We start from the raw sequence: 25,498 nt of genomic DNA, 5'->3' as shown, positions 1-25,498 counted from the left end.
ATAAATAAAACTTGGAAAACTAAAAACAAACAAACAAACCGTAACCTCTAGGACAACCACTAATGGCATTTTTAATAAAAGTACATAACTAGCAAGCTAAGGAGAGAGGGCAAATAAACATTAAATCAATGCAAAAGAAGGTTGAAGGAACAAAAAAGAAACACAGAACAAGTGGGTCAAATAAATAGAAAGCTCTGAGTCAATAGATCTAAATTCAAATATGTCAGTAAATACTTAAGTGAAACTGTACATGGAACTAAATGCCTTAGATAAAAGCAAAGATTTGCTTTTTATGCCTTGGATAAAAACCTGTTTAGACATACCTAAATCATCAGAATAAAGGATGAACGCACAAATGAAAACAGCACGCAAACACGGGCGAAAAGGAGCCGGCATAGCCAAGTTGTTGGGCAAGGAGCATTACTAGAGATAAAGAGGGCCGCTCCAGAGTGATAAAGTTTCGCTCCTCCAGCAGTCCGTGCAAAGGCAGGTTACATCCAGCAAAAAGCAGTAATAAGTGGCATAATCTGACGACATACATTCACAGCAGTGTGTTTTCGGGAAAAGAGGAGAACGGTACAGAACTGGCAATAAAGGACAAGGAGGACATCCCACTTCCAGGCCCGGTGATGTGAGAAATGTAGGAGGAAGCCAGCACTACTTGAGAGCACTGCAGGGAAAAAACAGTTCCAGCAGGAGAAAACCAATTTTCTATTGGAACAAGAACGTAGGGGAAATTCACCAAAGAAATTAGGGATTTTCGGGGATTCCTGCTGAGGCACCTTGATTTCAGAAGGCTCGGTGTAAAGACTTCAAGAGAAGGTCAGAGGTGGGAGACAGGATCAGAAGAAACAATGTGGGTAGAGTCTTGGAGATTAGAATCCACATAATGGGAGGATGACCCAATAATTCTGGCCTTGTGGGTGACTGATCACACACAAAAAAAGAAAAAAAGTGGTGGGGGCAGGAGGGGAGCACATGATGAGATTAATCCCGATGGTCCCAAGGCAGAGGGTGATGGAGAAGCGAGGTGTGCTGAGGGAAAGGAGGGGTGTGGGGATCCTGACGGGAATGGCTAAGTTCCTGGGCTTCCTCCTGGCATCGGGCGACACGTATGGTCTGGCAGAGGGCAGCCTCACCCGAAGCGTTCACTGCTCTGCGTTTCTGCTTGAAAAAGGCTGCTAGGTTTGGGCTAAGATTGTAAAGAGCCAATCCATCTCTGGCAGCTACCAAACAGAGGCTTTCTCAGAGGAAGACACAGAGCCAGTGACACATCCGTCCTCCGAAATCCACCTCTGGAGTTTCTAACTGCCCCAAATCCAGAGGATTGTCCCCAAGTTTTAATAATGCTGTTAAACACAATTAATCTAACAAAACCAAGTGTTACTTTTCTGCGGACCGTAGCGAAGGATGGGCAGTTTACCAGTTCTATGCCTTTGTATTTCATTCACTTATTCAAGAGATTTTATTTTGTACCGACTATGTGCTAAACAATGTTCTACACCCTGGGGATATAGCGGTCTGGATACAAAGCAAGGGGGTTACAAAACAAAAACCCGTGCCTTCGTGGAGTTTATATTTTAGAATAGACATTAAACAAATCTGTACATTTATAGCATGTTAGAAGGTGTTACAAAAATAAGAAAGAGGAGAGCAGGATGAAGAGGCCTGGAGTACAGTGGAAGTTTCCGTTTTAACTAGGATGGTCAGGGCGCGAAGGTGGCTCAGCCGGTTACATGCCCAATTTCAGCTCAGGTCACGATCTCACAGTTGGTGAGTTAGAGTCCCGCATCAGGCTCTCTACTGTCAGCGCAGAGCCTGCTTCGGATCCTGTCTCCCTCTCTCTCTCTGCCCCTCCCACCATGAGCATGCATGCTCTCTCTCAAAAATAAACATTAAAAAAATATAGGATGATCAAAACAGCTCCTATGAAATTATTCCTGACAAAAATAATTTTAATAAAAAAAAACCAATCTTCTAACTACCAGTTTACAGAAAATACAGAGGACAAAGGAACATGATAAAAACAGCCAGGGGATGCAATCAGCAAATCCAGAATGAGGGACTCTTTCCACCAGACAATCCAGTGGTTTTCCACAACTTAATTACAAAGAAAAAACAAAAAAAAAGGGGGGGAGAAATCTATACATTAAAACTCAGCGTGCATGCTTTAGGCCAAGATGGAGTAACAGAGACCAGATGGACCCTCCTCCTTGAAACATCCCAAAGAACAAACAGGGGCACCAGGGTGGTTCAGTCAGGTGAGCGTCCAACTCGATTTCAGCTCAGGTCATGATCTCACGGTTCATGAGATCGAGCCCCGCATCTGCCTCTGTGCTAATGGCACAGAGCCTGCTTGGGATTCTCTCTCTCTGCCCCTTCTGCTCTCTCTCAAAATAAATAATAAACATTAAAACAATAAAAAAATATATATATATACATGAAACGATGGTCTTCCAGACAATGGCCGTCAGGTGATGAAGAAGCTGATGATCAGGTGATCCTTGAGGGTGGGAAACAAGAGAGATGAATGCTCCAACAGTCTCAACTTACTGCTCTGAAGAGTTCCCAGGCCACGGGGCTGAATAGTATTTTACCAAAGAAGATAAGGGGATGGCAAATAAGCAGATAAAAAACCAAAACTCAGTATCGCTTGTCACTTGAGAAACAGAAGTTAAAACAAAATACCACTACACACATATTAGAATGTCAAATTAAAAAAAGACTGACCATACCAACTGTTAGGAAGGTTGCAGAGCAACTGAAATTCTTTTTATATACTGTGTGTGTATATATATACATATAAAACTTAAAAATAAACCTAAAAATCATATATATATGATTTTTAGGTTTTTTTTTAAGTTTACTTATTTACTTTTGAGAAAGAGCACGCAAGTGGGGTAGGAGCAGAGAGAGAGAGAGAAAAAAAGAGACAGAGGGAAGGAGGGAGGGAGGGAGGGAGGGAGGGAGAATCCCAAGCAGGCTCCGCACTATCAGCACAGAGCCCAATGCAGGGCTTGAACTCACGAACCATGATATCATGACCTAAGCCGAAGTCAGACACTAAACCGCCTGAGCCCCCGGGGCGTCCCGAGCAACTGCAACTCTTATACACTGTTGGTGGACACGTAAAATTATAAAACCACTTGAAAAAGTTTGCAGTTTCTTAAAAAATTAAACATACAACTACTATATGATTCCATTCCTGAGTATTTTACCCAAGAGAAAAAGAAATATATTGTTCACACACAGACTTGTACCTGAATATTCATAGCAGTCCTGTCATAGCCAAACAAGAGAAATAACCCCAACGTTCATCAAGAGGTGAGTGGAGACCAACTAATCTTTGACAAAGCAGGAAAGGGCATCCAATGGAAAAAAGACAGTCTCTTTAGCAAATGGTGCTGAGAGAACTGGATGGCAACATGTGGAAGAATGAAACTAGACCACTTTCTTACACCAGACACAAAAATAAACTCAAAATGGATGAAAGACCTAAATGTGAGACAGGAAAGCATCAAAACCCTAGAGGAGAAAGCAGGCAACAACCTCTTTGACCTCAGCCGCAGCAATTTCTTGCTCGACACATCTCCAAAGGCAAGGGAATTAAAAGCAAAAATGAACGATTGGGACCTCATCAAGATAAAAGCTTCTGCACTGCAAAGGAAACAATCAACAAAATCAACAGGAAGCCGACCGAACGGGCAAAGACATCTGTAAATGACATGACGGATAAAGGGTAAGTATTCAAAATCTTATCAAACTCAACACCCGAAAAACAAAGAATCCAGTGAAGAAATGGGCAGAAGACATGAATAGACACATTTCCAAAGGAGACATCCAGATGACCAACAGACACATGAAAAAACATCACTCATCATCAGGGAAATACAAATCGAAGCCACACTGAGATAACATCTCACACAGGTCAGGATGGCTAAAATTAATTCACGTAACAACAGATGCTGGCGAGGATGTGGAGAAACGGGAACCCTCTTGCACTGTTGGTGGGAATGCAAACCGGTGCAGCCACTCTGGAAAACAGTGTGGAGGTTCCTCAAAAAATTAAAAATAGAACTACCCTACGACCCAGCAATAGCACTACTAGGAATTTACCCAAGGGATACAGGAGTGCTGATGCATAGGGGCACATGTACCCCAACATTTATAGCAGCACTTTCAACAATATCCTAATTATGGAAAGAGCCTAAATGTCCACCAACTGATGAATGGATAAAGAAGACGTGGTTTATATATACAATGGAATACTACTTGGCAATGAGAAAGAATGAAGTCATGCCATTTGCAGCAACATGGACGGAACTAGAAGGTATTACGCTGAGTGAAGTCAGTCAGATAAAGACAGATATTGGGGGCGCCTGGGTGGCGCAGTCGGTTGGGCGTCCGACTTCAGCCAGGTCACGATCTCGCAGTCCGTGAGTTCGAGCCCCGCGTCAGGCTCTGGGCTGATGGCTCAGAGCCTGGAGCCTGTTTCCGATTCTGTGTCTCCCTCTCTCTCTCTGCCCCTCCCCCGTTCATGCTCTGTCTCTCTCTGTCCCAAAAATAAATAAATGTTGAAAAAAAAAAATTTAAAAAAAAAAAAAAAAAAAAAAGACAGATATTGTATGTCTTCACTCATGTGGATCTTGAGAAACTTAATAGGAGACCATGGGGTGGGGGAGGGGAAAAAAAAGAAGTTACAAACAGAGAGGGAGGGAGGCAAACTGCAAGAAACTCTTAAATACTGAGAACAAACAGGGTTGATGGGGGGGGTAGGGGAGAGGGGAAAATGGGTGATGGGCGCTGAGGAGGGCACTTGTGATGAGCACTGGGCGTTTTATGGAAGCCAATTTGACAATAAATTATAGTTTTAAAAAGGTGAGTGGATAAAAAAAATATAGCATATCCATAAAATGTAATGCTACTCAGGAATAAAAATAATTGATACGTGCAAAATGCGGATGAATCTCAAAATAATTATGCTGAATGAAAGAAGTCAGACAAAATGGAACAATTTAAGATTCCACTTCTTTAAAACTCCAGAAAATGCAAGCTGATCTCCAGTGAAGAAGATCAGTGGTTGCCTGAAGGAGGGGCAAGTAAGAGGGATTACCAAGGGGCCTGAGGAAACTTTTGGAAATGATAGATATAACCCGTATCTTCAGTGTGATTTCACAGGTGTACGCATATGCCAAACTAATCAGGGCTCCCAGGTAACTCAGTTGGCTAAACATCTGACTCCTGATTTCAGCTCAGGTCATGATCTCACAGCCATGAGATGGAGCCCTGCATCGGGCTCAGCACTGAACAGGGAGCCTGCTTGGGATTCTCTCTCTGTCTCTCTGTCTCTCTGTCTCTCTCTCTCTCTCTCCCCCTTCCTCTACCCCACTCACGCATGCGTGTGCTCTCTCTCAAAATAAATAAACATTTTATAAAACTCTAAATATGAGTTTACTGAATGTCAGTTGTACCTCAAAAAAGCTATTTTTTAAAACTGCAACATGTAGCTCATGTCTGAATCCTGATTCAAACAAACCAACTGTTTAAAATAGTTTAGTGGAGATTTAATTATACTAAAGAATAAATATTTTATTTAATGGTGATCTTTGTGATTAGGTTTTTGTTGCTGCTGTTTTTATACTTAAAGACTTTACTTTTTTTTAGAGCAGTTTTAGGTTTACAACAGAATTGGGAGCAAAGTACAGAGATTTCCCACATACACCTGCTCCCACACATGCATAGCCTTCCCCATTATCAGCATCCCCCGCCAGTGTTATACTGGTTACCACGGATGAACCTACAGTGACACACCATAATCACACAAAGTTCACATTTTACCTTCACGTCCACTTCTGGTGTACATGCTATGGGTTTAGAGAAATGTATAATGAGATGTACCCATCATTACGGTATCATACAGTGTGGATTCACTGTCCTGAAAGTCCTGTGCTCTGCTTAATCTTCCCTCCTCCTACTCTGTGGTAACCAGTGATCTTTTTACTATCTCCACAGTTTTGCCTTTTCTAGAACTGTCACAGAGTTGTAATCATACAATATGTCCTAGATTGTCTGTAAGTCATATTTTAGAGATAACACACTTACGAATAGGGAGGCAGGTAGATCAAGACAGGCCTCACTGAGATGGTAACATCTGAGCAAAGACCGGAGAGAAGCAAAAGAGATAAAGTCATAGTAGTGGTGCCAGACCAGACTGAGTAGGTCCTAGAAGGCCACTTGAAATGTGGACCACTGTGAGGTTTTAAATGGCAGAGAAACATACCGACTTACATCTTAATATCTAGAAGCAGGAGACTTACTAGAAGGCTACGGCAGCGATTCGAGTTACAGATGATGGCAGCTTATGGGAGGCCAGCAGCAGGGGAGGCAATGAGAATTATGTTCTGTAAACCAGTATAGATGGTCTGTAGGAGGGATACAAAAATGATATAGGCGATTCCCATCTTCAATGAGCAGCGGAGAAGAAATGAAAGCTAATAGAGACGGTCTATAATGGAGGTAAGTCCCAAGGTACACACAGGAAGACACAAGGTGGACCTAACTTAGGGGAGAGACAGGAAAAGAGTCCATAACAATTCTCAATAAATGTTGCCTGAATTATTTAATTTTTTTAATGTTTATTTTATTTTTGAGGGAGGGGGGGAAGGGCAGAGAGAGGAAGACACAGAATCTTCCTCTGTGAAGGAGGCTCCAGGTTCTGAGCTGTCAGCACAGACAGCTGTGCTGTGCTGACAGCTCAGAGCCGGACGCAGGGCTCAAACTCACAAACCGCAAGATCATGACCTGAGCCCAAAGTCGGACGCTTAACCGACTGAACCACCCGGGCGCCCCAGTGTTGCCTAAGTTATGTGCACGTATCTCAATCTCAAAACCCCATTTTAGTGAATGGCACCATCAATCATCAAGTCACCCAAGCCAGAAGTCCAGAAGTTATTGTGGCCTCCTTGTTCCCTACATCTAATCTACCATAAAAATCTGTCTATTCTAACAGCCTAAGAGCTTTCAAATCCGTCCTCATTTCCTTCCCTCACTACAACTTAGTTCCATGAGGGCTGAGATGTCAAGTTTGTTCACAGTGCCTAGATGAGTGTCTAGAAAAATAGCAGATGCTCATTTAAAAGTTTCTGAATGATGAGGCACCTGGGTGGCTCAGTCGGTTAAGTGTCTGACTTCAGCTCAGGTCATAATCCTGCAGCTCGTAAGTTGAAGCCCCCCATAGCTTGGGATTCTCCCTCTCTCCCTCTCCCTCTCCCTCTCTCTGCCCCTACCCCACTGTGCGCTCTTTCTTTCTCTCTCAAAATAAACTTTAAAAACATAAATAAATAAATGAATAAATAAATAAATAAATAAATAAATAAATAAATAAAATTCATGGTCAATACAACATGCATTATTTCACAAAAATATTGCATTTCTGCTTCCACAATACAAACATTAAGGAAAGTATATTTTATACATATCAAAGAGACATCAGTCTTTAATGATTTTTGACAATTATCTAAACAACATTTAAAATAGGGGCGCCTGGGTGGCTCAGTCGATGAAGTGTCCGACTTCATTTCAGGTCGTGATCTCACGGTTTGTGAGTTTGAGCCCTGCGTCGGGCTCTGTGCTGACAGCTCAGAGCCTGGAGCCTGCTTGTGATTCTGTGTGTGTGTGTCTCTCTCTCTGCCCCTCCCTGCTCATGCTCTGTCTCTCTCTCCCTCTCTCTCTCTCAAAAATAAACATTAAAAAAAATTATTTAAACAACATTTAAAATAAATTCCAAATAGGGAATGACTGATACTAAGTACGGGGTTTCTTTTGGGATAATGAAAATGAAATTAAGATAGTGGTAATGGGGGGCGCCTGGGTGGCTCAGTCGGTTAAGAATCCAACTTCGGCTCAGGTCATGATCTCTTGGTTCGTGAGTTTGGGCCCCGCGTCGGGCTCTGTGCTGACAGCTGGGAGCCTGGAGCCTGCTTTGGAATCTGTGACTCCCCCTCTCTCTGACCCTCCCCCGCTCATCCTCTGTCTCTCTCTGTCTCTCAAAAATGAATAAATGTTTAAAAAAAAAATTTTTTTTTTAAAGACAGTGGTACTGGTTGCAAAACTCTGAATATACTAAAACCAAACTGTAGCTTAAAAGAGTGAATTTTATGGTATGTGAATTACATCTTAATAAACCTATTATTGCAAAATGAAATAAATTCCTTAGCTTGGCACACAGGCCCTTGTGATTTGGCGTACACCTACCTGTCCAGTCTCACCGTCCGCCACTTTCCCAATTACGTCTGTGAGTTTCATCTGTATCAAATTACTCATGACTCCCCGCAAAAGCCCTCTCTGCCCACAGGACTCCACGTTAAGTATGTGGCTCCCTCGTCCCTGCATCTGCCCTTCCAGACCTAGCTTAAGGGTCGGGAGAGCCTCTCATTCCACACCCCATTTCAACCACATCACCTCGTCCCACCGACCAAAGGCTTGCAGAGCACAGATGTGCCTCTATCACACGGCTTTATCATACCAGACCAGGCATTTTGTGACCATGAAAAATAGTAGACAGTCAATAAATAATTAAGTCTAATATACAACTTCATATTCTATAATATGCAAATACCATTAAAAGCAAATTTATTCAACTTCAGCCATAAAAACTTTTTGATTAACAAAACAGGGCAGGGGCTCCTGGGTGGTTCAGTCAGTTAAGCGTCCGACTTTGGCTCAGATCATGATCTCACAGTTCATGTGTTCGAGCCCCGCGTCGGGCTCTGTGCTGACAGCTCAGAGCCTGGAGCCTGTTTCGGATTCTGTGTCTCCCTCTCTCTCTGCCCCTCCTCCGCTCACACTCTATCTCTCTCTCTCTCAAAAATAAATGAACATTAAAAAAATGCTTTTAATATGGCAAAAACCTTACAATTATTAAATCTGTTTGCTGAACATACAGGATTCATTAATACTTTTTCTTTCATGTTTAAGTTTTTCATTAGCAAAAAAAGCAAAGTTACTAATATTTAGGAAAATTATGTGTAATATTCTCTGAGAGAAAACTTCAGTGTTCTCAGACCAGCAGAAGTGTAGCAGTCCATCACTTTCTCCCGCGAGTCCCTAAAAGCAAGTACGAAAGTGGAATGTGTGAAAAACAAGGTAACAGACGTGTCCAAAGGGTCGTAATTATGCTCCTAAAAAGCTAAAACTAAAACACGTAATCGTACCTCCTCTTATTTTTCCACAGTGTAATTCCAATTTGATACATGTTCTTGGTTTGTTTCCTTCACAATTCAACACAGTCAACCAATGAGCACGTCTGAGGTAAAAGCCGCCTGCTTCTAGAACGCCTCATGATTATTAGCTTTGTCTCAGCTGCGTCGAAGTTTGTGGGACGCACGCTTCAAATCATGGCATCAACACTTTCCCTCTGCTTTCGCTACTTGTTCTTAGTAAGGCAGAAAGTGGGGCTTCAAAACCTTTTTTATAGCAATAAAGCTCTTAAAACGTTACCCAGAAACTTAACATGCGAAACTAAATAAAAGCTCGGCGATCCCAGTTCATACCCTACTTTAACAGGGTGAGGGGCCCGCACCCCTGCCCCCCAACTCCTCGCTGCATTAACAACGCTGTAAAAAATGGCGGCGCCATGGCAACTGACCTGTTGCCAAGCAAGCAGAACACCAAGCAACTACTGCAAATGACAGTTCGCGCGTTGATCCATAAAACTCTAATTTAGCGTAGTATCAATATATGGCATACAAATGCACCAGATGTTCAAAAATCTAAAAGACATTTAGCTGAAAATGACTAGAAGACAATAGGAATTCTGTGTTTCAAAAGGAACACACACAAATATTCTTTTTACTACATTCCAGCAAGATGCAGTTGGGTCCAAGACAGTCCAAGAATGAGATAGTTCCTCAATTATACTTCTCTCAGAAATACTACAAGTAATAAGTTTTAAATAATTCACTCTTTTTAACATTTATTTATTTTTCAGAGAACATGAGCAGGGGAGAAAGAGAGAGAGGGAGACCCAGAATCCGAAGCGGGCTCAGGCTCCGAGCTGTCAGCACAGAGCCCGACGCGGGGCTCGAACCCACGAACTGCGAGACCATGACCTGAGCTGAAGTGGGATGCTCAACCGACTGAGCTCACCCAGGCGCCCCCTGAAGAATTTATTTTTTAAAGAAGAGTGAATTCAAAAAAATTATCTGCCTTTGGAAAATTGTGGGCTAGAATCATCAAGTGTCAATGAACAGGCAGACCAGATGAAGCACTTTATCACAAATACTGAAATGAATAGTGGCTTTATAAAAACACAAAGTTTGGTATTATGGTTTCTAAAAGCATCATTATTCTTTATTATTACATTTATTATTCATTACCATTACTTGATGTTTCCATGAACATAAATCCCAAATTTAAAAGTTTAAAAGCCGTAACAACATCAAGAAGAAACCAAATAGGTTAGGGGCAAAACATATAAAACAAGTATTAATGTTTTCTAACAAAAAGGGGATATAACCGGGGCACTGGCTCACTGGGTTGGAAGAACGTGTGACTCCTGATCTCCGGGGTCATGAGTTCGAGCCCCTCACTGGGTGTAGAGATTAAATAAATAAACTTTAAAAAAAGGGGAGGGGGAATATAACCAATTCATCTGGTTACCATTTATATATATATATATATATATATCTTTTTTAGTAAGCTCTAGGTCGAACGTGGGACTCAAACTCATGATTGAGGTCAAGAGTCACGTATGTGCTCTACCAACTGAGCAAGCCAGGTGCTGCTCTGCTTACACCTTTTAAAAAAATCTAGCCTTTTGTCAAAAGTAGAGTGACATGAACCAGATTTACCCTGTTGTCTCGAACAACTGAAAACCGGACCACTACATGAAGCAAGTTTTCAAGGCACTGGACACCAAGCAACATAGTACGGTGAACCCTGAGAGGACAAAGCAGTAAGTCCTACAACCAAAGAGTTTCCAGCTGACAGCTTAGGGAGAGGGAACTCAGGACAAGTCAGGCAGTCTCTCTGAGTTGAGGGGACAGGCTGGGGTCAGGGAAGCCAAGGCAGGCCTGAGTTCGGGGGGGGGGGGGGGGGGGGGGGGGGGGGGGGTGCGGGGGAAGAATGTCAGAGAAGCGAGAAGGCTGTGCACAACTGCTGCGCCTGCCCGAGGTCTGCAGAGGGCCCCGCGGGTAGTGGGCACGGCACTGACAGCACGTTACTACACACCGGAAGAAAATTCTTGAAGCCTGGGGATAAAGAACCACCCAAAACGATAAAAGGGAACAATCCACGAAGCTCACACGGGGCCAAGAACAGCGCGGGCTCCCAACAGCCAGAGTAGAAAACCTCGGAATTCACGGACCGTCAGTGGAGCGCGCACAAGAGTTTTGACTCCGTGGGGGCAAATAATTAGCCCTGGATGAAATGCTGCTCCGATGCTGCCTACCAAAGCTTGAAGATCTGAAATGAACAAACTATTTCTAAGGAACTTAACCATGTCCCAGAAAAAATGCTCAAGAATATTTATAGGAATACAAAAATATCCAGCATCCATCAAAGTAAAATTCATAATGTCTGGCATCCAAATTAAAAACTACCAGACAAGCAAAGAAGCAGGAAAAGGCAACCCATAATGAGGAGAAAATCAATCAATCAAAACCAACCCAGAAATGACGCAGATGATAGAATTCAGAGACAAAAGCATTAGAACAATTACAACTGTATTTCAATGTGTCTAAGATATTAGAGGAAAGACTATGTTAAGCAGAAACATGAACTATATATATATATTTTTTAAAGACCCAAATCAAACTTCTAAGGTATGAAACCTATAATGTCTGAGATGAAAAAATTCTGGATGGGATTAAGGGCAGATCATACACTGTAAATGAATAGAGAACTTAAAGACACAGCACTAGGGACGCCTGAGTAGCTCAGCTGGTTGAGTGTCTGACTCTAGATTTCGGCTCAGGTCGTGATCTCGTGGTTCATTAGTTCGAGCCCAGAGACAGACTCCGTGCTGACAGCAAGGAGCCTGCTTGGGATTCTCTCTCCCTCTCTCTCTGCTCCTCCCCTGCTTGAGTGCACGCTCTTTCTCTCTCAAATAAATAAGCATTAAAAAAATAAAGACAGAGCAATAGAAACTATCCAAAATGAAACAAAAAAAGACAAACAGCATCAGTAAGCAGGGGGACTTCAATCAGCCTATCATACACGGGGCTGTACACTTTAAATACGTAGTTAATTTTATGTCAATTATGCCTCAATAAGGCTGTTTTTAGGAACCTAATCTTTCAAGACAAGGTTGAGCCCTCAATACTGTTGGTTTTTTAAGTCCTATATTTATCTTCAATATAGCCATACACCTTAATCATCTTTCTGGTTTAATTAGGTACCAAATAATCACCTCAAAAAATAAAGCTCTCCTAAGCTTTCCATTTCCACTTGTGTTCTCAAGGACCCTCATCATGAACGCCTTAACAGTAACATTAAACAACTACCCAGGGCCACCTGGGTGGCTTGGTCGCTTAACCAACCGACTCTTCGTTTTGGTTCCCAACATGATCTTGCCAGTTCATGGATTCGAGTTCGCACTGATGGTGCAGAGCCTGCTTGAGATCCTCTCTCCCTCTCTCTCAAAATAAATAAATAAACTTTAAAACGACAACAGATACCCAGCTAAAAGAACTGAGTACACAGCCATCCCATCTCACTCTGCACCTTGATTAAAGAGGCAAAATTTCTGAACCAATTATAAAAATTAAAAACAAAACTTTCATTTCATCAGAATCTCTAGATCAATGCCGTCCCATAGAATTTCCTGGAGTAACAGAAATGTTCTGTTCTGCACTATCCAATATGGCAGCCAGCAAGTACACAGTGCTACAGAGCACTTGAATTGTGGCTAGTGTGACAGAACAGAATTTTTTATTTTATTTAGGTTGTTTTGTTCTTTTTAACTAATCTCTGTGCCTAACGTGGGGCTTGAATTCATGACCCCAAAATCAAGAGTCACATGATCTATCAACTGAGCCATCCAGGAGCCCCTTATCTAATTTTAACAAATTTAAATTTAAATATTTTCATATAGTAGTGGCTCCGTTATTGGGCAGCTCAAGACAAAAAGAAAATCTATACTGAAATTTTTAAGATTAGAATTTTCAAAATAATTTAATATTTATAGCTTACATATATTATTAATTTTTAAATTAATAAACACCATAAAATTATAAACACTGAAAACCTTTCTTTTTTTAAGTAGGCTCTATGCCCAATGTGGGACTCAAACTCATGACCCCAAGATCAAGCACATGCTCTACCAACTAAGCCAGCCAGGCACTCCTGAAAAAACCTTTTTTTTTTTTTTTTTATTCTGAGTGAGAGAGAGCGCACACGAGAAGAAGGACAGAGAAAGAGGGAGAGAGAGAATCTCAAGCAAGCTCCACACTAACAGTGTGGAGCTCAAACTCATGAACTGTGAGATCATAACCTGAGCAGAGATCAAGAGTCAGATGCTTAACTGACTGAGCCACCCAGGCGCCCCTAAAAAAACTATTTTTTAAAGCTTGGCTCAAAGGAGCATTTCGCCTAAAACTTCCTGGTTCCTTTAATCCCCCCACTCTCCACCACAGGAAGGATTAGGTGACCCTCTGTATCCTGCCAGCAATGTATGAGGGACTGGGGACAGTGGGGAATGAGAAGTAACTCCCTAACGGGGATGACATTTCCTTTTAGGGGTGTTTTGGAACTAGACGGGGTGGTGGTTGCACAACAATGTGAATGTACTAAATGCCAATAAATTGTTCGCTTTAAAACAGTTAATTTTAGGGGTGCCTGGGTGGCTCAGTTAGTTAAGTGTCCAACTTTGGCTCAGGTGATGATCTCAGTTCTTGAATTTAGCTCTGCATCAGGCTCTGTGCTGACAGCGTGGAGCCTGGAGCCTGCTTCAGATTCTGTCTCTCTCTCTCTCTACCCCTCTTCTGCTGGCACTCTCTCTCCCTCAAAAATAAACGTTAAAAAATAATAAGATAAAATGGTTAACTGTATATGTTATGTGAATCTCACCTTGATAAAAAAATTGGGAGGTGCCTGGCTGGCTCAGCTGGAAGAGGATATGACTCTTGATCTCAGGGTCATGAGTTCAAGCCCCATGTTGGGTGTGGAGATTACTTAAACAAATAAAACTTAAAACAAACAAAAAAAATTAATGTATTTAAGCAAGATGTGCACCTCTAATTTACATAAATTCATTATAACGAGAGCACAAAAAATAGGGAAAATCAGCTTCTACATGTAATCTAAAAATTCATTTTTCCTTGGGTTTCCATTTCTTAAATGACTGAGCCTGCTGCTTAGTTATTAAATGTGCATTACAAAATGCCTATTCAAGGAACACCAGCCACATCAAGAACATGTTCGTACTAAACTCAGAACCACATCCAGCTGTGACAAGTTAGCAGAAGATGAGCCTTAAAAAAATTTTTTTTAAGTTTATTTATTTATTTTGAGAGAGAGAACATGAGCAGGAGAGGGGCAGAGAGAGAGAGAGAAAGAATCCCAAGAAGGCTCCACACCCTGTGCAGAGCCTGACACAGAGCTCAATCCAACGAATCCTGAGATGACGACCCGATCTAAAATCAAGAGTCGGACACTCAAAGGACTGAGCCACCCAAGGACCCCGAGCCTTAAAGTATTTAAACCTGAACTGGTGGCTCAAAGAACTATGCCGCTGCCCTCTATGAAAGCAGAAGCTCCCAGAAAACTCTACGGTATTAAGACCACACTAACTACTCCCTCTACTCTGCTATCCCTACCTTCTGCGTCCGCGCTAATTCTGAGAGCAGAACGAGCCCCACGCCAGCAGAGGTAAAGGCACGTAACCTTCCGTGAGAGGGGTGCATGTGTGTGTGCGTAAAACAGCACAGAAATACCCTTAGTTCAGGTCAACGTTAATGTTTAGGTAACCCCCAAATTTTAATTTACCTTTTCAGACACAGGCCGTCAAGCAGTCTTTCCTGGCCACTAGATGAAACTGAAGAATAGCACAGTTCAACTTTAGGAGCAAAGACTCACCTAAGTGCCCTCAGTTTAAGTACAAAGGAAGCCTTGAGGTTCTAGGCAGACAAAAACTAGTCCTTAATTAAATTACACTATGATAAAATCAAACACGGCACAACTCACATTTGAGTCAATCAGGAAAAGGCTTGCAATTTTCTTTATACTCTGGTCTCTGAAAAATAGAACAAAACTAGTAACACCAAGGAATATATACCTTGGATGGAGGTGGGACAGGGTTAGTTTGGTTTAGGGTTTTTTGTTTGTTTGTTTGTTTTTGCACAGGGGAAGGAGGACGGTAATAATATACAAGAAAGGGATTAGTTGCTGAACAATACTAACCAGGTAGTTGGTACGGGTGAAATCAAGGGTTTTTTAAAAATACTCTCTCAGATATTTTAATTTATCATTTCACACCTTATTCAAGACATGGTTCTTAAATTTATTCCACAGCTCAAGTTCAATGTGAACCTGTAAAAAAATATATTGGGTGGGACTGGGGGTGGAGACGGGATAGTTGATATTTAAATATTACTCTCATATCTGTTAAACTGAAGGGTGGCTAAACTAACATTATCCATTATAACCTTAAATCATATAATCTTAAGAAATCACTCCCCTCCAAAAACCCCTGTAATTGTATTTTAAGCTCTGAAGACTATTTCAACATACATGCAGTAGTAAAGCAACTCACTCCAATCTGCGCCAATCAACCAAACCAATCTGTGTTTTCACTGCCAGGAAGAAGAGGAATATAATTGGGCACGAAGCAGATTCTGGCAACCATAAACATAAAACTCCAGAACACCTGGGAGCACATGGAAACAACCAACCAACTGACCCAATAAAGCACTACTTCTATCTTTAAATGTTTCTTTTTAAGTATTTTAAGCATGGAGCCCAATGCGGAACCCAATGTAGGGCCTGAACTGAGCACCCTGAGATCATGACCTGAGCTGAGGTCAAGAGTAAGACATTTAACCAATTGAGCCACTCAGATGCCCCTAAGTGTTTCTCTTAAAAAGGATTTCTGGCTGACTCTCCCTGAAATACAGCAGGTTGAAATCTGACTCCAACTTAACAATTAATGGTATCTTGGAGTTTTTCCTTTCTTAGTGATATTTAAAATGATGTTGCATTAAAAACAGAACTACCCTACAGCCCAGCAGTTGCACTACTAGGTATTTATCCAAGGCATACAGCTGTGCTGTTTCGAAGGGGCACACGCACCCCCATGTTTAGAGCAGCCCTATCGACAATAGCCAAAGTCTGGAAAGAGCCCAAATGTCCATCGATGCATGAATGGATAAAGAAGATGTGGGATATAGATACAAGGGAGTATTACTCGGCAATCATAAAGAAGGAAATCTTGCCATCTGCAACTACGTGGATGGAACTGGAAGGTATTATGCTGAGCGAAATTAGAGAAAGACAAATACCATATGCCTTCACTCATATGAAGCCTTTGAGATGCAAAACAGATGAACACAAGGGAAGGGAAGCAAAAATAATATAAAAACAAGGAGGGGGACAAAACATAAGAGACTCTTAAAGACAGAACAGAGGGTTACTGGAGGGGTTGTGGAAGGGGGATGGGCTAAATGGGTAAGGGGCATTGAGGAAGACACTTGTAGGGATGAGCACTGGGTGTTATAATAGGGGATGAATCACTGGAATCTACTCCTGAAATCATTATTGCACAATATGCTAACTAACTCGGATGTAAATAAATAAATAAACAAACAAAACACCAAGACAAAAAAGAAAAATAAATAAGTAAGTAATGGTGCATCTTACAACTAAGGGCATCTTAGAATGAATGCACTACCTTGGGCAACTTATTAGGTTGAACCAGAACAAAAAGCCTCTATTTCCTCATCTGGAAAATGGGAATAATAACGTTACCTTATATGATCGTTGTGACTGTCATATTTAAAATTATTTAATAAATACTAAGCGTTCAGGGCAACTGAGTGGCTCAGTTGGTTGAGCATCTGACTTCGGCTCAGGTCATGATTTCACGGTTCGTGGGTTCAAGCCCCATGTTGGGCTCTGTGCTGACAGCTCAGAGCCTAGAGCCTGCTTCAGATTCTGTGTCTCCCTCTCTGCCCCTTCCCTGCTCACGCTCTGTCTCTCAAAAATAAATAAACATTAAAAAATAATAAACATTAAAACAATAAATACTAAGTGTTCAAACCAGACTGACACAGAGTGAGCACTGTCTTCACCTGGCACTGACAGATCATTCCTTTGGAGGTTTTCTGTTAGTGATGACAAGTTTTACCTCCCCATCCACACACTCACCCATTCCCTTTTAATTAGTGGCAAATCCATTGGACAGATAAATGTAGCACCATACCCATTTGTAAGAAACTCAACTTCTGTTATAGGAACTAAAGCCCTAACTTTAACCTCTAACATGCTAACATAACCACATGTTGGACAGAAATTAAATCAGAAGCTTTCAAATCACCTGGCACTGTAATTTGGGTCAAGCAGTTGATAAGTTAGCACACCAAAATGATCTAACACTGAAACAAAACAAATGAAGATGCGTCAAGTCTCAGTGACATTCATCTTCCAAGTCAAGGGTCCTGGTGATAATAATTCCAGGGACTATATACCAAGGCCAGGCTCTCGGCAGAAATATATCCAATCAGGAACATTATTTTTATTCCTTCCTAATCAAAGAAACTCAATCAACCCGCAACCCTAACAAAGGATTAGTACCAAATATAAAGAACTCACACAAATCAATAAGAAAAAGACCAACACTCTACAGAAAACAGCAAAAGACACATCCATGGGAGGAACTCAAGTAGCCAAAAAACATATAAAAAGACATTTTAAAAAATGCCAACATAAACCACAAAAGGATAGCACTGCAAAAAGTTAATAAATCTAACCTGATAGTGAAGATTGGGTGAAAAGGAACTTAGGTGCCTCGTTAGTGGACATGTACTTGTTTGGAAAGCATCAAAGCAAATGAATACACAAAATAATTCCACTTACGAAAAGACTCTGACAGTAACAAAACATATCGCTTATCATCCCTAAGTACGTATTAACGTACAAAAACACGCACGGGAATTCTGAAGGCCTCGAGAGCCGGCCGCTCCGATCTCCCTTCGAGAGAGAAGTGCTGAGAGATGTTTCATTAGCTGGCAGTCCCATCGGCCCGGCACCTCTGGGACCCACTGCAGCATACACACCAGCGCCAGGCCAATGCCCGAACCCAGCCGACACTCCAGAGCAGGGCCACCCCTGCCCAATGGGCTCCTCCAACAAGCAATCTGCTGCGGCTGAGGCTTTCTCCAAGCTGGATCCCAGCCTCAGGCGCCGGGATCCAACCATCCATCACCGTGCTTTCTGTTTTCCTTCAGGGCTGTCGCACCTACATCCGGTCTGAGGGGCTTTTGCCACCTAACCTTCCCCTCCTCTTTATCCTTCACAGGCATTTACCCCTATCCAAAAACTTCAAAAATTATGTCTAGTATGAAATTTTTACTAAAACCCACATCTTTAAAGAATTTGCCTAATATGAAAACAGGAGTTTTAGGGATCACTGTTAACATCTCATTTAAATGACATCCTAATGTCATTCTAAAATATGGATTTCTCTCAAACATTTTAGGAGAATGCTTTTTAAATCAACTTCAAAATATTCCATTTTTAAAATTCAACAAAGGAAACTCTTATGAAACTCAACACATTAGATAAGATGTATTTTTTTTAATTTTTTTAATGTTTGTTTATTTTTAAGAGAGAGAGACAGACAGAGAGCGAGTGGGGGAGGAACAGAGAGAATGGAGACACAGAATCCGAAGCAGGCTCCAGGCTCCCAGCTGTCAGCACAGAGCCCAACGCGGGGCTCGAACTCACAAACCGCGAGATCGTGACCTGAGCCCATGAGCCAAAGTTGGACACTTAACTGACTGAGCCACCCGCACGCCCCAAGATGTATTAATGAAACGTTCAAAACACAAAACAGAAGAAACTGTTACACTGCAACTATAACCCTACTTTCCACAACTGCTCTTTGAAACTGCAGGGAAAATTAACTCAGTCCAAATGACGAAATCAGTGTTCCATCCCCAAGCCGTTCCTTACTCAGACTTTTACTACGCTGGTACAGAGATTCCTCTCCCAGAAAGTGATTTAAAGTTCTGTTTTAAATAGAAATACAAACTTAAAACATACACCTGAACAAGGATCATTGTTTTCCATCAGAGTAGGTGACAAACAAGCCTATTTCTTTTTACAACATTCATGGAACCTCTGAAGAAAAGCTCAGAAATGAGAGCTAAACCATAAATTCATTACAACAACCTATGATGTAAAGAAGAAAACAACAGACGACACCCTGGGGAAAAATACAGTAACTTGGATACAACTTTGATATTTCATCTCCAAAGACTTCAGACTTTTTCAACTCAACTGCCCTGCAAAACCTTATAATACCAAGGAAAATGGCTTTCTAAAAGTAAGCCGAGATTTCTTCAGTACAAATTAACACTGATTTTAAAACAACTATGTTGTGGTGAGCTTCAACCAGCTAACCTCTGAATGACAGTCATCACCCCAGGAAGGGAGTACCGTGGTAAAAGAACGCCACCTTGAAAACACTAACTCTCAGAGACAAGGACCTGGAAGTTTAGAGTAAAAACTCCCTGGCTCAGAACCTAGTTAATGTGTACCTCTCCTGGCCTGGGGACGGATTCAAGGTATCTTTAGTACAATCTAGAAACCTGACCTGAATTACCTATACTCTCTGGTCCTCAGTATTCTTTTCTGCTCTACAAATGCTTTGGACTCCTTCTCTATCTTTATATCCCTAAATCGTAGCAAATACATGTGACTCAAAAACAATCATCTTCAAATATCTCAGCGCACAACTTGCATTCAAGTCAATGTTTTCATCATAACCCGGTCTTCCCTCCAAGTAAAGCAGGTAATGCAAGGACCACTGGTTGGCAACCCCAGTCACATGGATGACAATTAAAATAAGGACACCAGGAGATGTTTACTTAGCATTCACTGTGCGTCAGGCACGGTGCTAGGCATTTCACATGTGTAAGGTAATCCCTTCTCTTGACGAAGAAAGTTCTATTCTCTGTTTTACAGATGAAGGCAAACTCAAGTAACCTGGGGCGCCTGGGTGGCTCAGTCAGTGGAGCCATCAACTCCTGCTTTCAGCTCAGGTCATGATCTCATGATTCCTGAGTTCGAGTCCCAAGTCGGGCTCCACACTCACAGAGAGGAATCTGTTTGGGATTCTCTCTCTTTCCGTCTCTCTCTGCCCCTCCGAGCTCGCATGCACCCACACACACACACACACTCTCTCTCTCTCTCTCTCTCTCTCTCTCTCTCTCTCTCTCTCTCAAAATAAATAAACTTAAAAAAAAGAAAAAAAGTGAAGGAACTTGCCCAGGGTCAATACGGAGCTGGCAAGAGACACTGCCAGGACCCAAACCCAGGTCTGACAATTCTCACCGCCCAAGCGGTCTACCCTACACTGCTTCTGAAAGAAACATGAAATTACAAAGAGGACTATAACTGATACAATCCTAGACCATTAGGGATGCAAAGAACCCCTGATTCATGACGGAGGAAACCGAGGTTCCTGAAGATAAAATGACCAGCTCCACTTTTTACCACCTGCTTAGTCACAGAGATAGGGCATTCAATCTCCTGACAACTAGATTTAGGCGTCTCCCCACCACACTACTTAACAAAGTTGATCTCACACCATTTATCATTACCCTAACCTCTCATTTGAGTGAACACTGCCTCAAAGTATGTCTAAATCACAATACAATCACCATAACTTCTGAATTTAAGAATATCTATAGAGTTGATTTTTACAATGAAACTAAAGCATAGAAAATAATGTGGTCAAGGACAAACACAGAACCAGCAGTAAAAAGAAACAAAAAACAGGCCAAGACCCCCTGTTCAGCAAAATTATTCCACATTAAAGCATTAACGCATTTTACTAAGAGAAATCAACTCTGAAGTGACAAGCTGAGCCAATGACAACCCAAAATTTCAAATCTGATGAAACTGGATTCAATGTACAAATACAGGTTGCTTTTTTAAAGGACTATTATCTCAAAAATATTTACCAATAACAACTTCTTCTTTAAGAGTCATAATTTTAGTATCAGTGAACTGTGATACTGAAAACCAACACAGGATGAAAGTTGACATAAAAACACATGCTTCAGAAAACAAAGAACTTGAGTCAACCTTAAAATCCTGTCACTGTGTTTCTCTAGCTAGAATGCCAAACAGTGGTAGAAATATATAGGCTACAGATTCCTGCCTTGCATGCATACCAGTAAGATCATGGAAAACATTCACATCTTTATATAGAAAAACACTACTCATTTGAAATTAAATTATGCTTTGCAAGTACATATAGGAAATAACTTACCAGAAGTAGGACAGAATAAGCATTCCTCCTTCTTACTCTATTCTACGATTACCAAATTCTAAGACACCAATGACAACATACACAACGGCATGGGGTATGGAAAGACAATCTGGACGCCATACGTGGGAACAAAGCCTAAGTTAAAGATGTAGAACTACATTCTGGTCTCTGTTTTCAAAACTAATTGATAAAATTGCTCCTATCATTGTAAACATAGATGGTATTTTAAATTGCCAAGCTATGCCACAGGCCACTAATCTAGTCTGGGTCTTAATTTGATTATGAAAACCTAATGAGGATTTTAGGGCTACAGAGCCCCATCCGTTTCAGTCACTATTTTGTAAAGGATGACAGAAATGGATCTTCTTTGGACTATGCAGGGAGTATCAGATGTTCCCAGCTTCGACCATTTGCTTTTAAAGCTAAATAGGCTCAATTTGGGATAATATGGGTAAATAAAACCTGACTTAAAAAAAAAATTAAAATCAACTTCTTCCACTCACAGTGGACTCCAACTCATCAGAGACAGTTAAAAAAAAAAAAAGAAAGGAAAGAAAAAAGGGCTCTCTGAAGAGTTTCACACTCACTTGTTCAAAATTCTGGTTTAAAAAAAATGCATTCCAAACTCAGGCAGGGAGAAAGGACAAGCACTAACAATCCCAATCTCAATTCCATATTACTCCTAGCTTACACTCATGGAAAGAACTGTTCAGTCTAAAGACCTAAAAACATTTTGGGGGGGGGGGGGGGAGGTGGCTAGGAAACAAATATGGTGTACCACTTCTACTCCAAAATGGAAGTCTCCTCTCCCCTTAAAGTTCCATATAAGAACACGTTGAAAAAACTCACTAAGAAACAATAAGGTCCCACAATTTTCAGCCACATCTATGAATCTGTCCTGCTGCTCAGACTGGCAAAAGAGGGCTTAAAACTATTTCATACCAGTCAGATTCCTTTCCAGCTTAAAACAACACAAAATAGGCAATCTGTAAATGTTAATGCCACAACCCAACCCATTGGCAGTCAGACTATGCAGAACATTTACAATGTTTCACTTTTAGAGTGGCAGGTCTCTAGCAAATGCATGCTGGTACCTATTCCATGAAAAATACAAGGGCAGCTCAAGAAAGGATCCTACTGTATCTGCCATTTCAAAGAAAAGAACAAACCCAAAGCCAGGCTCACTACTGACATGGAAACTTAGAAGAAGATCAGAAATCTAATTCCTGTTGTTGCCATTTCCTTAGTCACATCCAACATACTTAAGTAAAGCTCTCAAAACCAACATAACCAAAACGTACTAAAAATCGACCAACTTACTAAAAGATCCGTGGCAAGTTGATTTTTTTTTTTTTAATCTATGTGAGAAACTTGGTGACAACCTATGCTTTATGTTCTGTGTATTAAAACAAAGATGGACTTGACCTACAAAATGAAGATAGGGTCAACTGTAACCAAAAAACAGCATGCTTCCCCTGGTGGCCAACCTAGGAATGGAGAAGGCATGCACACAAGAGAAAAAGCCTGGTCTCCCAGTTCTATCTGTCACTCTTGTCAATGAGAAGTCACTACCAAAAAAGGAAGATGTGGGGGAAGGGGAACCGATCAAAAAGACTAACACGAATTAAAAAGGAACACAAACCTGGGTGTTAAGACTACATAAATGTAAGCGATTTAAATCAACAGACTAAAATTTAGAAAGCAAATATGGGCAAGGTCATTTATTCCCAGAGTGCCCAAAAGCTCACTCAGGGATCCCTGTGTATTTTCACTTCAAAGAACGCCCAGAGTTTAGTACCTTAATAACAGCTCAAGAGCGATCTCCTTTCTCAAGGACTAGATCCTTGCAATTTTCTGCAGTCTTGTTTCCAAGGAAAGGCAGTTATGCATTTATTTTCTCAAATAAACTAGTGGTATAACCTAGATACCCTTCTGCTCTAAAGCCCTCCAACCAGAAAGCCTGTTAGCTCCACTTGTGCAAGATTCTTTCGAATTTTATTTCATAGAACCCATGTCCTTTCGAACATCTTCCATGCCAACAATCTTTAAAGAACAGTCTCATGGAGAGCCGGGCTAGAATCTCACGCACTAAAATCTGACGAATTCCTTTGTCTGATTAGATTTTTTCTGGTACCACTTTAAATTTGCTTCCACGCAGAACAGCAGCAAGGAAAGTAAATGTTCCATTCTAGGGTGGAGGGATCTCTTGGAGGTGGAAATAATTCGTTAGGCTAAAGCTTCCCAGGGTTCTATTCTTTTCACAACCCCTTCCTTCAAGAAAAACAAAACAAAACAAAAAAGGAAACACACGGACGTTTACAAATAGGTCCTAAAATCGAACTGCCACGAGCAAGCCTCTCTTCCCCGGGCAGGCGCCCTCTGGGAAGCTCACACTTCTTAACTGAATTGGGGGGGGGGGGGGGTCGTTTCTCTCCTCCCCCCTCGCCCCAGGCTGGGAGGGGAGGCAGGGGCACGCAGAAGCCCGGGGGCCAGCAGGAAGAGAAAAAGGCAAGTGCTGCGACATTTGGCAGGGCAGAGAAGGGTCGGAGGGCGTCCCGAGTCCGGGGCGCTCGCAGCACGCTAACTCTCCGGCGTCGCCACCCCTACCCCCGGCCGAGGCGCGGCCGGCCGGGACCCCGGGACCCCCCGGGCCGACGCCGCCCCGCTCCTCGGGGGCGCAGCGGGCCAGGCGGCAGCGACCCGACCGGGGGGCGACTTGAGCCTCCCCGGGGCGCGGGGCGCGCTCGCGGACCACGCTCGGGTGTGTGCTCCCCTCCCCGTCCTCGCCCTGCTGTTCTCCCCGCGGACAGCAGGGCGAACGCACACAAAAAGAAAGTTGTCCGGGGGCCCCCGCCCCCTCGGGTCGCGGGGCCCGGGGGCGCTACTCACCGGGGTCGAAGTCGGGCACCACCGCCTGGTACTGGGGTCCGACCCGCATGCCGCCGCCACCTGCGGGGAAGCAGAGCACCGCGGTCAGCGCGGGCGGGCGGGCGCGGGGGCGGCGCGGGGCGGCTGCCACCTACCGTGCTCCTCGTCGCTGGACGAGCCCGAGCTGCCTTCCTCCCAGGAGTTGCTGCTGCTGTTACCATTGGGCGCCGCCGCCGCCAAACTTTTATTCTGCCCATTATTGGGGGCGGCGGCGGCCGAGGCGGCGGCCGAGGCGGAGGCGGCGGCGGCGGCGGCCGAGGCGGAGGCGGTGGCCGAGGCGGCGGCGGCCGAGGCGGCGGCGGCGGCGGAGGCGGCGGCGGCCGAGGCGGCCGAGCTGGCCGCGTTGTTCCTCCCTCTCCGCTTCCCTGAGACCTCGGGGCCCTTCTCCACCATGGCCGGCATCGGCGGGGGCCGGGGCCGGGCGAAAGTGGCGGGGCCCCGCGGCTCCTGAGGAGGGGGCGCCGGGCGGGGTGGGGGGGGGGGGGGGAGGAGCGCGGGCAGGCGCGGGGCCGGGCGGGCGCGGCGGGAACCCGCGGGCGCGAGTCGGAGCCGGGGGTGGCCGGGCGGGCGGAGCGCGGTGCGGCTTCAAGCCCCCAGCGCCGAGCCGAGCGCAACTTTCGCTCTCATCGCCGCCCGCACTTCACTGGCACTAACTACTCCGGGAGCCGCGAGCGGGCTGGGGGGGGGGGGGGGGGGGAGGGGGCGGGGCCTGGGGCGAGCCGGGGGTGGGGGGGAAGCCGCGCGCAGCCCAACCCGACGCGGGCTGGCTCCGCCCCCCCCGCGCGCTCCCATTGGCTTGTGTGGGATTCGGACGGCGAGCGGCAGCGCGGTTGGCTCGGCGAGCCCGTCTGTCCAAGGGACGGGGGCGGGAGCGCGGGGAGGGGGAGGCTCCGGGCTTCCGTTGGTCAGGTTCGGTTGACGCGTATCGCCCGCTGTACGTGGTTTGAGGTTTGCAATCTCTCTACGCCCCATGATCCATCTCTCTAGGCAATAGCGAGGAGTTAGCTGCCCTCCCCGCCCCCTCCCTCTGCTGCGGCCCCCACCCCCTCACCTGCGCGCACCACCGGCAGCCTCGGC

At 43.6% G+C, this 25,498-nt stretch overlaps 1 protein-coding gene across 22 annotated transcripts in view; it reads right to left on the bottom strand.

Annotated features, from left to right (window-relative positions):
• Positions 1-24,851, bottom strand: part of RCOR1 (REST corepressor 1) — a 130,409-nt gene extending 105,558 nt beyond the window's left edge. For 19 of the 22 annotated variants that reach the window (XR_006219116.1, XR_006219126.1, XR_006219119.1 and 16 more), the window contains exons 1-2: positions 24,517-24,851; positions 24,383-24,442 (exon numbers count right to left, since the gene is read on the bottom strand). Coding sequence is in view for 8 of the 22 variants with exons in the window: in XM_042990619.1 (XP_042846553.1) it covers positions 24,383-24,442; positions 24,517-24,823 (367 nt within the window). In the remaining 14 variants the exon portion in view is untranslated. Of the gene's footprint in view, positions 1-6,317; positions 6,423-9,212; positions 9,963-15,183; positions 16,207-23,291; positions 23,924-24,382; positions 24,443-24,516 lie in introns of those variants that run through there. The other 3 variants (XM_042990627.1, XM_042990629.1, XM_042990628.1) reach the window with 3 other exon arrangements.
• Between the last annotated feature and the right edge of the window lie 647 nt (positions 24,852-25,498).

This window comes from Panthera tigris, chromosome B3 (genome assembly GCF_018350195.1).
Source record: "Panthera tigris isolate Pti1 chromosome B3, P.tigris_Pti1_mat1.1, whole genome shotgun sequence".
Lineage (NCBI taxonomy): Eukaryota > Metazoa > Chordata > Mammalia > Carnivora > Felidae > Panthera > Panthera tigris.
The sequence above is the reverse complement of the archived record's forward strand: the minus strand, read 5'-3'. Positions and strand labels throughout refer to the sequence as shown.